We start from the raw sequence: 17382 nt of genomic DNA on the forward strand, positions 1-17382 counted from the left end.
GTTATGCACATGAATGCTAGTTCAATATTTATATTAGAAAAGTCTCTTCTTTAAAACAGTTGCAGCTAACACAACCCTACTAGTACAGAGTTAAAACAGCCACTGCAAAGATGCTTCTGACGGGGCACAGGAAAGATTTCTAGGCCACAAATATCCTTTGTGATAAGGGGAAAAAAATCTCTGCTAGGAAGTCTAGATTTTGAAGGAAACTTTTGAAATCACTCAGTTAAGAGTAGTAAAAGATGACTTTTCCATGGTCCCATGTAACATGAAGATTAAAGGCATTGGTAGCCTCTCTCAAGTTGTCAAAGCTCTCAGTTTTCCCTGGAAACCCAATGTCCTCACTGAAACAGGGACCCATGGCACTGTTTACTTTGGCAAATAAAGGACAAGATTATTAATTTACAGTCAGTTCTTTAAAAACTTGTTATTGTTAAAAATGACAAATGAATTTTATAAGTCTGATAGTCTTGTTGTTAACCAGTGGAATAGAATAATCTTCTCATAGTGGCTATGACTGTTATTTGGGTGGTAAAACTACTGGCTGCCACCATCATGGGTGGCACTGGGGACTTGCCTTTCCAAAGGCCTCTTCAAGATCAGTAGATGGGTCCAATCCAGGCTCCTCTCAAATTATTGCCTCTGCCCTGGGTCTCAGAGCATGTGAAGATTTTGCTTTTGCCCTTTAAGAGCAGCGTCTCTGTTTCCTAAAGCCCTTCTATTCTCCTGAATGCCAGTCCCTCTAGCCTTCAAAGCCAGATGTTCGACTTTCTGCTGCAGGGCTCTTGGGCTGGGGAGCTTGTTGTGGGACCCCTCACTCCTTGGGGGGAACCTCTGCAATTGTGATTGTCTTCCAGTTTGTTGTTCTTGACTGTACCACATTTCCATCGCTCCCACAGTTTTGTGGTTCCTTCTTTATATCTTTAGTTGTAGAAGATCTTTTCTGCTATTCTTCAGGTCATTCTCATTATAGTTGCTCTGTAAATAGTTGTAATTTTGCTGTGCCCATGGGAGGCGATGAGCTCAGAATCTTTCTCTCCACTATCTTGACCCCTCCTGTTATATTTCGTGTATACATAGAAGATATATCCTTCATCTGTTAATTTAAGTTGGTAAAAAAGCAATAGAATATTTCCATGTACTAGAAAAATAAGTAATAAAATCCTCTGAACTAACTTAACAAAAGTCATGGACTCCAAAGAAAAAGACTTGGCTGTGATGGAAAATTCTATTAGTTCTTTTTCTAACATAAAGAGACCAGATTTATGTCATATACAAGAATTTGGATCACTACCTTAATCTCTTATCTGTGTGATTTTTGAATAAATAATGACTTCTTTAACCTTGATTGTATGTTTTAAATGGGGAGAAAGTTTGATGAAGTCATAAGGTAATTTTGAGTTTTAAGTGACATAAGAAGGTAAAACACTTTGCAATCTCCAAAACACTCTACACATGCAAACTTTAATTCATAGTGTTAATAGTACTCAATACATAAATCGGGTATAGATTCTAAGAGAATTATTATGAGGAGTTCCACACAGGGCAAATTGCTGTCTGCTGTAGTTGAAGGTGGCCCTGAGAAGTTTTGCAGACAAGGTGGCAGGTAAACTATGGCATATATTATGCTCGAACTTCATTTGACATTGAAGGGAATGCTGGGCAAAAAGAACATCATGAGAAAAGGAAGGACTCTGGAATTATGAGATACCATGGGAATTGAATGTCTATATATTGAATTGTAAATATGGAAGGCACAGAAAATAAATATCTGTAGGTACGTTTGGATCATATTTTGAGACATCTATGATGCCAATAGGAGGAGCTTGTGCTTCAATTCAAAGACAAAAGGAAATATTGAATGATGATGATGTGTTTGAAGTCTGCTTAGGATGGAGCAAAGGAACAGGAATCTACTGGGCACTAGACACTTTGCTAGACACAGTATTTCAAGGTCTGTATCATTATTCCAATTTTAAGTATTAGAAAACTGAGCCACAGAGAGGTTAAATATATGCCCAGGGACATTCAGCCAAGAGTTCTGGAGCCAAGACTCAAATCCAAATTTATCTGGCTTTAAATCTTTCCATTACTCCATGGGGCCTTTGCAATTAATCTGACAAACACATGTTGAGTTTTTTGGAGTAAAGAAGCAAAGAGGCAGTAAAATCACAAGGGAAGCTTATTCAAGATGCAACAGACACCTAAAGAGATAGGAAGTAAACTAAAAGTGTTCTATTTTTTTATGTAGCATTTTTTAGGACCCATTAGCTTGATTCTTCTATTTTCTAATCATTGCCAAATACACTTTTCAATTTATTTTTATGTCAGAATTATATGAAAGGATTTAAATTTTCCTTGAAAATCATGTACACATTCAGAATATTCCTAACTGAACATTTCTGAAATGTAGCTACTTTAACTCTCATGGCATTGGATATTATGTGACTCAGCTGAACATGAGAGGATTCACAGGGAGTGAGTACTTTAGAGGACGTCTGGAACAACTCATGCACTAGAGCAGGTGCTAGAAAGACAAGACAAAATCTCCTCTGTCAGTCCCCAGGTAGATTTCCTCGGTTTCAGCATATATCAGAAGTGCTTGCTCAAAAAAATTACTCCTGCTTTTAGGCTTAGTACCACCTTACTTTTCAGATGATGCTGAGAGTGATGGAAAAGACAACCTAAAATGACCCCGTTCTCTTTGTTGGGGTTAATAACATTAAATTACTTCCTCGAAGATGGATATGCTAGTCAGAAGGCAGCAATTGGTATCCAGTGTTCTTCTCTAAGTTTTCTGCCCTCGTAGCCAAGGCAAGCATCGTTGACTCTGGAATTAGCCCTCTATTTCAGAATTGCCTCAAGTCATGATCCTCCTTTGCTTTCTAGGAGACCCAATATTTTGTGCTGAGCATCTGTCCTAATCCCTTATCCCAAGGGTTAAAGCAGCTGTTTTAACCTGGCTGCCTGGCATTTCAGTTGCCAATCATTTTGGAAGCCGGACCTTTGTCCCATTACAAATACGTATTAACTGTGAATTGATCTCCCAGTTCACAGCTGCCTGACTGTCTGGCTTCCTGCCTGGATTTCTCAGCCCAGAATCTGTCACTGTGCTCTCATACTTGAAGTTCCAATATTAGCTCAAATATGACTGAAACTATGTCTTTCACCCAACTACTATCTATTCATCTAGGTGTCACTTCCTTGGTGTGTCTTGTACTAGAGGGTAGGTTGGACATAGTTATGCATCCTTTCTTCTCTTTGCTACCCCAGTGTATTTTTGCTTTTGTTTTTTGGCCGTGCCATGTGGTTTGCGGGACCTTAGTTCCCCTACCAAAGATCAAATCCATGCCCCCTGCAGTGGAAGCACAATGTTCCACCCACTGGGCTGCCGGGAATTCCCATCCAATGTTGTTTAGGACAGACAGTTGATTATAATCAAAAGTTAGGAATGTTTATGATGATAGGTAATAGGAACAAATCCAGAAAAGCAACTGAGTTACAAAATAAGTGTGTGTTCCTATAAAGATACATAGAACACAGCAGTAGGTATTTCACAATCCAGTGCAATTTGGGAATCCAAGCAGATATGTAGACAGTTTACATAAGGAGATTCTGTTTAAATAATACAGGGTTAAGGCAAGATATCTGGAATCCTCTGATGTTCCATGCACAATCTTCATCTATAGAAGATTGGCTGGAAAAGTCAAGACTTTAGTCTCAGGGAGGTTGGACCCAAAAAGTTTACTGGGACATGAATAGAAGAGCAAGATAAGGCTTCAGGTTCTAAACTAGATTGTGAAGTGGGAATTGGATTGTGGGTAAACTTCAGATGTCAAGATGTTAAAAATGGAACTTGAGAATTGGAAAACGAGCAAGTTGAGTTGATGGTGATTCATCTAAATATGAATCAGAGCTTCTTAAATTGTCCCAGACCAAGATTATCACTGAGCCTCAGTTCATGGAAAATGCAGTCACAGAAATAGAGATTTTGGCTCTTAATTCATTAATTTATTCCTAGCGGTCTCCCACTAAGAATATTCCAGTGTAAACTATGACCAGTAAACTGTTAAAAAGTGATATGAATAATTTTGAAGGCTGTTACTTTCTCCAGGGCATTTATAAATGATTACTGATTGTGTATTCCTATGCATATGTGAAATGAAAAGCCCATCTTCAGGTGGTATCTCTGAGGTTCTGTGGAAGTCCTGTGTATAAGAAACCAAATTTTTCTTCTTCCCCTTCAGTTTTATCATGGAGCCAAGCTATGGTTAAAATAGTCTATTGGGATATCTTATTCCAGGATTTACACGTCTATATATGTATGTCGCTCTAGGTATGTACAGAAGGGTCTGAATCTACATCTATAAACAAAAGGAAGTAAAAGGTGTTCTGCTAACTTAGAATAGTGCTTTATCATCCACAGAGAAGGATTTGAGAGTAAGGAGTCAGCTTCATGTCTCTTTTTAATAGAGCACCTGGTCTCTGAAGTAGTATAAGTTTCTGCCAAGGTGCACATCAAAGCAATTACTGTAATTTGTTGTATTTTAGGAATAGCTGTGATTATTTCAATCCCAATATTTATTGCAATTCTATTGTTTCAGCTTTGTAATAAATTGAATGCTGTGCAAAAATGAAAATGTGCATTTTCTTCCGTAGGGAAACCTTCAATTTAGCAAGGGACACAGAATAACAACTTAACCTTGATCACAGTATTGAAAGTGCTGGCAAGATATATAATGCAAAATATTTATATATAGGAATCTGTACGGGCTTCAAGCACGTTATAGTGCGTGCACACACACACACGCACATGCACACACACCCAGAGAATCTCAACAAAAAGACAAACAACCCAGTTAAAAAATGGTCAAATGGCCAATAAGCACATGAAGAGGTGTTCAAGATCATTAGTCATTAGTAAATGACTACTCAAGTGCAAATCAAAACCATTTTATATCCATAGGATGGCTTTAATTAAAAAACTAAAAAATAACAAGTATTGGCAAAGATACGGAAAAACTGGAACCCTCATACGTTGCTGGTAGTAACGTAAAATAGTACAGCCCTGTGAAAATCTGTTTGGCAGTTCCTCAAAACGTTAAACATAGAATTAACATATGACCCAGCAATTCTCCTCTTAGGCATATACCCAAGAGAACTGAAGCATATATTTGAACAAAAACACCTATACGTTAATGTTCATAGCATCATTATTCATGGAAACAACTCAAATGCACATCAGCTGATGAATGAATAAGCAAAATGTGGTATATTCATAAAATGGAATATTTTTTACCTGTAAAGAGGAATGAACTACTGACACATGCTACAACATACATTAACCTTGAAGGCTTTATGCTAAGTGAAAGAAGTCAAACACAAAGACAATACATTATATAATTCCATTTGTATGAAAAGTCCAGGGTTTTGGGGTTTCTTTTGGGGATGAAGAAAATGTTCTGGAAGTAGATAGTGGTGATGGTTGCACAGCATTGTGAATATACTAATAAACCACTGAACTGTATACTTTAAAATGGTTTTTAAAGTGGTAAATTTATGTTGTGTGAATTTTATCACAATAAAAAAATAGTCACATACATATAAAACTAAACAGAATTTATGGTATAAAGAAACAAATTTATAAATATAAATGAAACTATAATTTATAAAATATAGGCATGATGTATTTGATGGGCATCTAAGAGTGAATTTTTTAAGAGTGTTTCAAAAGCTCATTTGTAAATTAGTTTTTTGGGAACTGGAACATGTCTTATGATGATTCAAAAATCATTGAGTCTTGGTGGTAGGCAGGAAATATTATATTCAAATGCTAGGAAATAATATCCATGCCCTGTTCCCTAATAGGAAACTACAAATCTTTTGATTATTTCCCACATTTTAATTTCAAGCTCTTTTTATCATTGTTATTTAAACTGATTGAATATTTAAATGACAACAGTATTTGTTAGGTGTTGTTTTCTTCTCATTTAAATATATTATAATTCTGAGATTTCTTAGTCAAAACTATATTTTGATAACTATGAGAACATTATGTTAGTAGATTGAATACATATATTTTATTATATTTATATATAATTTTTAAGTCTCATAATTGTGTTCTTCCATGACATTATTTCATACATTAATTCAAGATTCTTTTGTTACCATCTTAATATGATGAAACTCCTGAAAATTATAAAAATTTTGAAAAAACATAATTTAAAATACTTTTCATAACATATCTAAACTTTTTTCTTAATTGATATAAAATAAGTTGAGCTTTATGTATGTTTAGAAAATTCTCTCTAAAAATGCCTGCAAAATACTAAGATCTATAGTTTGCCTCTGAATGGATTCTATTTTTCTTATTTATTCAGCAGGGCTATTATTAGTTAATAGACTGATTCATGAAAAATGCACTGTGTATTGTTAAGTTCAACAAAGAATACCTGTTTTTTTTTTTTTAACTAAGACTATTTCATTAATTTAGAAGTTATGTTATCAAAAGAAAAAGGGAAAAAGCATACTACCTATTCATTTATTTGCACATTAGTTCGTATAATACATAGGCAGTGTCCCCATTCTTGGTCAAAACATACTTTTTCCTGTTTTTTTTTTTTTTTTTTTTTTTTTGGCCCTGCAGTGCAGCTTGCGGGATTTTAGTTCCCTGATCAGGGATTGAACCTGGGCCCGGGCAGTGAAAGCACCGAGTCCTAACCACTGGACTGCCAGGGAATTCCCCTGTTTCTTTTTTTGTGATTGCCTTTTCCAGTTAGATAGCCCTTCAAAAATGGTAAAGAACATTTTGCATGTTTGTCTTAAAATTTAATACCTAGTGATATTTATTTATATTTTAAGAAGTCTTTGTTTCTGGACTGGATTATATAACCACAGTAGCATATATAAATAATTTGTGTGTTTTCTATTTCTTATAGATTCTACAAAGAAATTAAAAGACGTTCTTGAAGAATTCCATGGTAATGGTGTGCTTGCAAAGTATAATCCTGAAGGGGTAAAACCTTTTTTCTTTCTTTAAGTTTCATATAGATGTTTGGAGGAGGGATTTCTTAATAAAGAGTTCTTGGAAATAGATATTCATATACAAAATGAAATTCATAATGAAATGCTATTCTGGAAGATACATTAAATGGTGTACTACTTTTTTCATCTAAAAACATTTTGCTAATGAAAAGAACATTTCTATATTGTGTGCCTGGAAGTGTATAGATTATTTATAATACATGCTAGGTTCTTTTCCTAAAAGTCAGGAAACAGTTTTAGATAGAACGGGAGAGAAAGTGTGCTGACTCTCACTCTATGACCTACAGATGTTAACCCCAAATGAACATTGGCGTGGGGCAGGCAGTGTTCCCTTGACTGAAGATTCTGTGATGGATATAACTGGTCTCTTACTTTAAAGAGCAGGCTTGGATACAAAGAGAGGAATTTTTTCTCCTTATCTTGTTTTAGCCTGTTACCAATAAGCTTATGAATCTTTCCCTATAAAAACTTGATGTCCTGTCAATTGCTTTGAAACACCTTGCTTGAATGAATGTCTTTCCCTCCCTAATTATTTGTTAATAACCTTGTCTTTAAGACAAGGTTAGCTGAGAAATGTTACATATTGAGTGTTTGATCATCATTGCTGTTAAGTTCTTTTGCAGCTTCACCAAGTGACAGTTGGGTTGTATGGGAGCTAAAAGAAACTGCCCTTTGTAGAAGACTCTTTTGCCTGGATATATTATCTAGCCATTCGTTAGATAGATTTGTTTGCTGATTAAAATGTGATCTGTTTTTTGTTTTCGTTATCATTGTGGTTTTGAATGTTTACAAAAGCACAGTTCTTGGCTATCCTTGATATTTAACTTCTCTGGGATTCATAGAACTAATATTTTAGTCAAAACCGAATCTCTAAATTCTGACCTCAAAATGTTCATATTGTTTTATAATTTCCTTTTAGTGTTTCCAATACATACTATTCTTACTCCAATGTTTACTATTTTTCCTTCCATATTTTTATTCTGTCTACATTCTGATACATAATTATACCTTTTAAAACTCTTTAACCTAAGATTTATTTTCTTTTTTAAAAATAAAGTTAATGTTTAGTGCCTACAAATGATGCAGAAAATAGACAATTTAAAGCTACTCCCATTTGCCTATATCATGAGGGAAAAAAGCAGACATCTGGCCTACATTTTCCTCACATTTTATTTTCCTAGATGCTTTAGAGTGAGAGAAAGAATGTTGGCAGATAAATTGGTAGAACTGAAAATCTCAAAGACCAAGAAAGCAGGGTTGGAAAGGTAAAGATGACAGCTTTACTGAATTGCTGTAAGACCCCAAATATTCATTAATATTTACATTTTCCAATCATAGTTGAAAACATGCATGTTATCTAATCTACATACAGAGAGAAAAACAGTTTTTTCCCCCTAAAGATAGCTGTTGGCTATAAATTCAGTTGGAATGTGATCTTGTTTGCAAAGTAGACTTTTTGCTTCAATTATTTCTTATTTAAAGGACTCTCAAGAATTAGTCTTACTGACATTATATGTTTCATGAGGATTATCAGTCACCATGTACTGGATTTATTGAGGTAATTACTAGACTCATTGTTAGACACACATATGATGTCAGCCTTTTCAATAATGTAATACCTCTCCATAAGTGCACAGATCTGCTCTTGAAATGCATTATTAAAATAATGAACAGTTGAAAAACAAAAAAGTTAGATCTCATTAAGACCCAAAAGTATTTCTAATTTAAGAGTGAAACCACTCTCAAATTTTAAAGGCATAGATGACTGACTACCTAATTGATGTTCAGTTGCACAAGAAAAATTAGAAAAGTGATTAATCTAGTCTTGCTTTAGAGTAAATGACAAATACTTTGTTTTCTAAAATGGAGATGGCCTGTATCATCCATATAAAATGTATTTGCAAAGAGAAAACAACCTAAATATCTCTTAAATTGCTTCTCCCCTTTACATAGTAAAGCTGCTTAAATAGTAGATGCATTATTTTTCTTATGATTCACTTGAACTACTGAATTATAAAAGCTCTGTGTATAAAAGCTTAATCCAATGAAAATGTGACCTGTTTAAGTCGATTTGAATAGAGGAGAAATGTGTAATATATAGATGACTCATTTATTTTTAATTCCTGTGAGGAAATAAATGACAGAATCATAAAATATAAATTTAAACAATGGCTTTAAAGACTCTTTAAGAATAAAAACTTGAGAAAGGTGTTGAGATAACCAAACAAATATGATTATAAAGTTTTTAAGTAAAGAAACTCATCTTAAGAAAAGTAAAATGACTTTCCCAAGATTAACCATCTAGGTTTGTGACAATAACCGTAGTTAAAATCTGGTTGTCTCGGATCCCAGTTTAGGACATTTCCTCTTCACTTAATTGGCTAGGCCATTAGAATGAGAGGGAAGACCTGAGGAGATGAGAAGGATAAGGGGAAGGGAAAGGTATTTCACATGGACTGAATGACATTGCATGTCATTGCAAGCATTACATTGCTTCTGTAATGAGCATAGCATGTTCCATTGCACATAATTATTACTGACTCATGCCCAACAAGGTAAGAGATGCCTATTAGTTTCCACCTAATCTTATGTGGACAATATAAAGAGTATGATTACAGGTAGATTGTAGTGGCCATCCAGGCCACTGTGAAGGCCATGAACCTTCATACTATGAAGGCCATGAACCTTCATAGTAAAACACACTCAGAACATCTCAGATATAACTGATTCATGAGAGTCATAGAATTTTATACTATGAGAAAGAATCAGTTTGGCATTGCATATATAAATATTTTTTCCCTGGATTTCAAATTCCACACCAAATTATTTCATTGACCTCTGAAGAGATGGGAAGAAATTAAGCAGTGGCTTATGTATGGAAAGATATTTGTCTTTAAAGGGGTGGAGAGAGGCTAGGTATGTTATTTTAATAGAAGGAAATAGGAGTGGGGAATAAGTACAATCGAATATATCTTTATATATACTGTTATATTTTCACATTCTTCTCTGGAAGGTTTTAATTATACTGTGTGTGTTATTCATTATATTTATCTCATGTCAACTAGAACTGTTTGCTTATTACATTCTAAGATTGATTGATTCAATGATTCTCAAATTTTAGCTGGCATCAGAATCAAATGGGGGGTCTTCTTAAAACAGAGGTTGTTGCCTCCTCACCTTAGTTTCTGGAATGGGGCTCAAAATTTTCTATTTTTATCAGTTTCCCAGCTGATGCTGAAGCTGCTATTTTGGAACCACATTTTTAGACCCATGGATCTAGGGTATGCTTTAAAATCAATCTGTAAACTTGACTTTTTAGTTAAATTATCAGCAATATGAGATGATAAGTATAAATTATCTTACCTTAACGCATGTATTCTTTTCTTTCCTTGCATGCGCAGAAACAAGACGTTCTTAAACAAGTAAGACATTTTCTTTTCTATTAAAATCTGTCTTTTCTTTCTTTATTCTGATGTGAGCTATGAATTTCTTATCCATATCACTGAGCTATACTTCTGTACCAGTAAGATTCATATAATATACAATATTAACTGTAATACTTATAAAGTTATAAGTGACTGATATTTGTTTAAATTAAAGATTCAAATGGAGGAGCTGATACCTCAGTAGAATCAAAAAGGGTCCAGAGTGCAGGCTTCAGTTTTGTAGACACTTGAACTTAATTTTCTAATTTCACCGAAATATAATCAGGCTCTGGTTAAATGATCTATTTAATGAAAGTCTTAAATTACTATTTTACAGTGGGAGATTTAGTAATTGCTTTTAAATGAGATGGATAAGGACTTTTTAATTGGTCTACAGTGCTGTTAGAATCTGTGAAGAAAATATGAGTGAAAAGCTCTTGATTTTAGCCCTCCTGGGAAAAAGAGCAATCCATCTGTTGTTTCAACCACTCTCTCCTAGTAAAGTCCATTTTGTCAAGGAAGTTTTAGGTCCATAGTTCTGTTGGATACCTAGAATTACAACACATTTTTGAGTTCTCTAAATGGATGTTTATATCCTACTGGGAATATATCTTACTAAAATGCGTGAGCTGTCTAAAACCATAACATTGTCTCCCTTGGACAATACTGGATATGTACTAGTTGCTTCTTATTCACAAGTTTCCCTGTTGTTTCAATGACAACAAGCACTGTAGTTTCATCCCCAACATATCCCAGTACAATTGATTACATCAGAATGATCTTGACTGACTTAGACACTGGTCCTACATACTACAGTCTCCTAGGATGAAGCACAACTGAAATGGTAACTCATTGACGGTGATGATTTTTACCAGCCCCTTTCACAGGATGACCTTTCCCTGATCTCATCCCTGACCTCTGTGGAAACCTACTAGCTCCCCCAAAGACAGTCTACATGAGCTTTATGTTATTAGGAGGCAACTCCTCAGAGTAAACATTTGCTTTTATTAAGCAGGCCCTAACTTTTAAAGGGCATTTGTTGAACACCTTACTCAACAAACACACCATTCTGCACAACCTTCATCCCTGCTCCAGGCTGTTTGAAAACTGGTGGCAAATGAGCGTCTTTTCTTGGGGTCAGTAGAATGAGCTTCTTCCTTCCTTTTCCTGGCTCAGCCTTTGTTCCATATGCAGTTGTTTAGTAGGGAAGCAATTTCAGTTGCAGAGTAGAAAGAATGCGGAAAGCTGAGGGTAGTCAAAAGGAAAAAGAATGAGGGCATGCATACTTATTACTCTATGTGTGTTCTTTGTTTACCAGTGTTCTGTGAGTGTAGGGTTTTCTTTTTACATTTCCTGTCAGTAGATGATTCTTGGCCTAAGGCTGAGTTAAATTTTCATAGCTCCCTGGGCGTACTCTATCTTTGTACTCAGTACTCTGTACTGGGTTTGTGTTATTCAGACAAGTGAGTTGCTTCAACCCCTTAATAAGAAACCTGGGGTTTCAGAACCTACATTTTGTAGTGCTGCTGCCTAATGTATATTTGAAATGTCTTTAACAAGGATATTGACACTATTATAATTATTAGCAATGATATAAACACCCTTGTATTGTAAGCTATAATTGTACTTCCAGAACCAAATTCAACCTTTGCCATTAAAGAAAGCACCTGGAAAGTATAACAGAGAAAACATGGTCTTAGGTTTCCAACTGAACTGAGTTCAAATCCATATCTGCCACATATGAGCAGGTCTTGGACAAGTTACTTCATCTCTCCTAGCCTGAGTTTGTTCACCTATAAAATGAAGAGAGTATTGGCTCTACTGAGTTGTTAAAAGGGTTAAATTCTAAAGTATATGCAAAATACTTAAGTCTCTGTCTGCCAGGTGTTCCATTGATGTTTTGAGGCAGTGGCTGTGGATCACACTGTAAGGAGCACCATGATTTCATATGAAAGTTCTGGAAAATTTATGAAAGGTGATAGGGAGAATATCTGAGACACTCCAACCAATCCTGTAACCTTGATTTTCTCAGAGCCTTACTTTCCTCATCTATAAAGTAGTAAATATAACGCTGTCACTCTGATGTCTTTCCCAACGCTAAATTAATTTCCTTCTACCGTGAGGTATGAGTGGAGGACATGACATGTGATTTGCTTCCCCTACCAGGCCTGGTTGCAATCCAGAGTGCTGTCCTGGCACGAGTTATTGTGTCTGTTGTATTTGCTCCACCTCTCACAACTGCATAAATGCCAGGACAATTAGTTAGCAAGGAATGGATGTAACATGTTAACCAGTATTTCTGCTTCTCTTCCCTATTACTATCAGCACAATTTCAGTCATCTTCCTCCTCTTATCAAAGCTACAACCAGAACACAGTTTCGAAAACATACCAGCAAATTGAAGAATAAAATGCCTACTACAATTGTTATTAACCCAATTTTGACTGTGTATTACTTATTGTTGAAATACATAGTAACTTTTATTTCGCCATGTTGCTTCAGTTTTTATGCCTTGATACTCAGAGAATTGCTCTTGCATAGAATGGAACCACATCCAACAATTTGAGAAAATATTTGCATGGCTACTTGTGAGATTAATTAGTTATGTCATAATTAAACAAATCAAGTTGAATAACTTCTTGCAGGTTTCTTTTAATTGCATTGAGGATCAAATCTCAACATTTACAAAAAAAACAAACTATTTTATATCTATGAAAACATCTTGAATTTGAGAACGGACCATCTGCTACATCTATCCAAAATTGAAAGCTTGGATTAATGATTTGACTGCTTCAAGTGGCTAGGTGCTATCTGTTACAGTTGATATGTCACAGTTGATCCATTTCTCCCTTAACGTTCTGTAATAAATATACAGAAATTTAACAATAGGTAAATATTTAGGGTATATAAAATACAATTATACTAATTGCTTCCAACTGCTTTCTCTACAGATGAGTTTTAAAAACAAGATTAAATCATTTGAAAAATAAACTAGTAACTCTCCTGAGTTTAATCATAACAGCTAACTTTGATATGCAGTATTTAAACATTCTGTGTAGGTTGCTCTTTCATTTCTTTCATAACATTTATTAAATAATTTATATGAGTTAAAAATCAGGTTAGAGAGAAAGTGATGCTGGGATCTTCAGGTGATCTTTTTCACTTCTTCAGGGACAAGTAGAGCAAACTCTTAGGTGCTTGCTACAACTAAAACTTATCTTAAGGTTTGTATGTTGTTTTTGTTTGTGTGTTTTCATCAACAGGAATAGTTTTTTTGAGCAGAAGTACATTTAAGGATATTAGGGGAAAATAAATCTAGAGATTTGTGTAGAAAGGCCTAGAGTGTCTAAGGATTTTAAGGTTTTTTTTAATAGGTAAAGGAAATCATGAATGATATTCCTAAGATCAACGAGTTAAATTTTCCACTTAGGAAAATACTTCTAAACCAATGTGAACAACAGGCTTGAGTTAAAGAGAAGACCAGGTATGAGTTATTGAAGCAGTCCAATCAAATGATGAAAACTGGGAGGGCAGTTGGGGTTGTAATAGAGGTCGGGGGCAGAGTTAGAACACATTGCAGATATATGGTCAAAAGTAATAGGTTACACTTAGTATGTCAAAAAAGAGTTACAGTCAACTCAGAGTTTTCAAGATTGTGGAACTGAGTAGAGATAGTTATGCCATTACTTTTTATTTTTATACTTTATTTTATTTCCCTTTTTTCTCTAATGGCTAGTTTATTGATACACTAGTCAATACATTTGACGGGGGCTTCCCTGGTGGCGCAGTGGTTGAGAGTCTGCCTGCCAATGCAGGGGACACGGGTTCGAGCCCTGGTCTGGGAAGGTCCCACATGCCGCGGAGCAACTAGGCCCGTGAGCCACAATTACTGAGCCTGCGCGTCTGGAGCCTGTGCTCCGCAACAAGAGAGGCCGCGATAGTGAGAGGCCCGCGCACCGCGATGAAGAGTGGCCCCCGCTCGCCGCAACTAGAGAAAGCCCTCGCACAGAAACGAAGACCCAACACAGCCATAAATAAATAAAATTAAAAAAAAAATACATTTGACGGTGATAAACCAGTTGTACTAGGTATGAATATTGAAAAATCAAAATCTGTCTATAGAATTATACTTTGATTAACTATAACATAGTAGCCTTTGAAGTCAGAAATATTTAGGTCCTTGGCACTAACTAGGAGCTTTTGGCTTTGGGCAATTTGCTTGACTTTTCTGAGCCTCAGCTTTCTGTCTATAAAATAGGAGTGATAGTAGCATTTACTTAAGGGGTTATCGTGAGGATTGAAGTATAGCATACATGTAACATATTAATATTTAGTGCAGTTCCTGGAACACAATAACGTTAAGAGAGTTTCCATTATATGCAACAAACATATTAAGCAAACAACTAATTTTATTTTTCCACTTATGGATAATGGAGTGTATCACTAACTATGAAGATTAAAAGGAGATATTGGAGGCTTTAAGAAAGAGTTTGGCATAAAAGCACGCACTGGTGAGAGATAAATATACAGAAAGTGAGAAAAGCACTTGGAACAAAAATAATTGGGTTGCATCCCAAATGCATTTCTTGCATGTATATTATATACTGGATATTGTATCTGGACCTGTGGGAGAAATAGAAATGGTCAAGATGATCTTTGCTATCAAAAAGTGTCAACCTATTAAATATATTTTCAAATTGCTGACAAAATGCTTCAACTCAGGGAATTCTTAAGCCCTGAATTCTTAAGCCTTTACCCAGTTGTAAAGTGTCAATCCCTCACTCTCACATGCTGGCTGAGTATTTCCTAGTCTGTCTTCTACACCTTCCCATCTTGATATTTCTCCCAATAATAACCCTGGTATATTTGGACCTTGATGGATTAGAAAGAATAGAATTTATAGGATAGTATATATTTGAAACCATTCCAAATTTTTGGTTATTTTGTTATCATTAGTTTTGTTGATTTTATTTTATTTTAATCTGCTACAATATTAAATATATAGCCATATGCTATTATACTTTAAAATAATCTCGTTTGAGATTTAAGTGAAACAGTATATTCCTGCTCAGAAGCTTTTTCTATTTATTATATTTCACAAATTCTTACCATCCTACCTGAATCAATTTTCTTTGTTGCTAGATTTCCTACAAAGAGGTAACTGAGTGAAATTGTGCTATTTTTTTTCTTTTTTTGCTATTCCAGTGTCCATACTTCAAATATATAGGAGGACTTACAATGTAAAAGAAACTGTTTTAAGCACTATGTGATGCAGTGTTATGTTGCATCTTATAGTCTAGCAGGGAAGAAGAGATACTTGTAATTCTGCCTGCACACATACCTTCATTAAGTGAACCCCCTTTGGAAATTTTCTTTCAAAGTAAAGATGCAAGTAAGCAATCATTAAAAACTGACATTATTAATGAAAATTATATATGCATAGTTGTTCCCAAAATCTTTATTGAGTTTTATTTTTTGAGGAGAAATAACTTTTAGAGCATTTGGTGTGTGCCTCAGTAACAACTCATAGCAGTTCTAGTGACAGCACTGAAACATAGGCAAGGCAACGTCCTACTCCGTGCAAGTGGATTCCTGCTAAGTACAAAACGTAGTTGGATACAGACTCTTTTTTTTTTTAAAGTAGAGGGAAGGATTTTTTTTTTTTAATTAATTTTTTTATTTTTGGCTGTGTTGGGTCTCCGTTTCATGCGAGGGCTTTCTCTAGTTGCGGCAAGCGGGGGCCACTCTTCATCGCGGTGCGCGGGCCTTTCACTGTCGCGGCTTCTCTTGTTGCGGGGCACAGTCTCCAAACGTGCAGGCTCAGTAGTTGTGGCTCACGGGCCTAGTTGCTCCGCAGCATGTGGGATCTTCCCAGACCAGGGCTCGAACCCATGTCCCCTGAATTGGCAGGCAGATTCTCAACCACTGCACCACTAGGGAAGCCCTGGATACAGACTCTTGATCACAAGATATACTGAAAATCACGATAAAAATAATCTGCTTAAAATTCTTCCAATCCATTATTTGTATTTCATAAGTACTAAAATAACTTGGAGTAGCATTGTTTGTTATTCTTGCCATTTATCGTCTTACTGAAAAACATGTTTCTAATTTTCTCTTTACTGAGACTTAATAAATGTTAGTTTTAGGTAAAGACAAGTACAACTAATAAATTATGCAGCTCTGAGGTAGTACAAATAATTTCATTTGCCAAAACTAAGTTTTAAAAATCCAGTGTGAAATTCACACTTTCACTTTCACTCTTTATCTTTAACAGAAGTTTCTCCATGGCAGTTTTAGGAGACTATCAAGGAGCTCTCTGAAATTTGAAGTAATGAACAATAAATTGCAATACAAAATAAGCATAAACAATGAGACATTTAAAGTGTACATTTTTCTTCTGAAAGTATTTTAATATAAAAAAATTGAAATCTCAGGAAGTTAACCATGCTACATATTAATTTATATACTTTGGTTCGATGACCTTTACGTCAATGTTCAATTTAATATAATTAGTTAATGATATAAATTAGACAGCAGAATGGAAATGGGAATAGTGAAAGAAAGCCTCTAATTTAAGTTACTGCCTACCTCATTTGATCAGAGTTCTTTTGCCCAGTAGCCAACAGTATTGTACACATAGCAGGTACTCAGTCCATACTTGCTGGTAAATGAATTAAAGTCATTTCTTTGTTAATGGTTTTAGCTAGTACCTTAATCTAATCTATAATAGTTCAATGATTCCTTTTTTCTTTTTCTTTTTTTTTTAAATTTTATTTTATTTTATTTATTTATCTGTGTTGTGTCTTCGTTTCTGTGTGAGGGCTTTCTCTAGTTGTGGCAAGCGGGGGCCACTCTTCATCGCGGTACGCGGGCCTCTCACTATCGCGGCCTCTCTTGTTGCGGAGCACAGG

General features: G+C 35.2%; 1 protein-coding gene across 1 annotated transcript in view; it reads left to right on the forward strand.

The window, feature by feature from the left end:
- The window catches only part of DGKB (diacylglycerol kinase beta), a 925979-nt gene that overhangs the window by 365823 nt on the left and 542774 nt on the right, over window positions 1-17382 (forward strand). The window contains exon 6 of the mRNA XM_082472689.1: window positions 6939-7015. Coding sequence (XP_082328815.1) covers window positions 6939-7015 — 77 coding nt within the window. The remainder of the gene's footprint in view (window positions 1-6938; window positions 7016-17382) is intronic.

The sequence above is a fragment of the Balaenoptera physalus genome, assembly GCF_965194825.1.
Source record: "Balaenoptera physalus genome assembly, chromosome: 8".
Classification (NCBI taxonomy): Eukaryota; Metazoa; Chordata; class Mammalia; order Artiodactyla; family Balaenopteridae; genus Balaenoptera; species Balaenoptera physalus.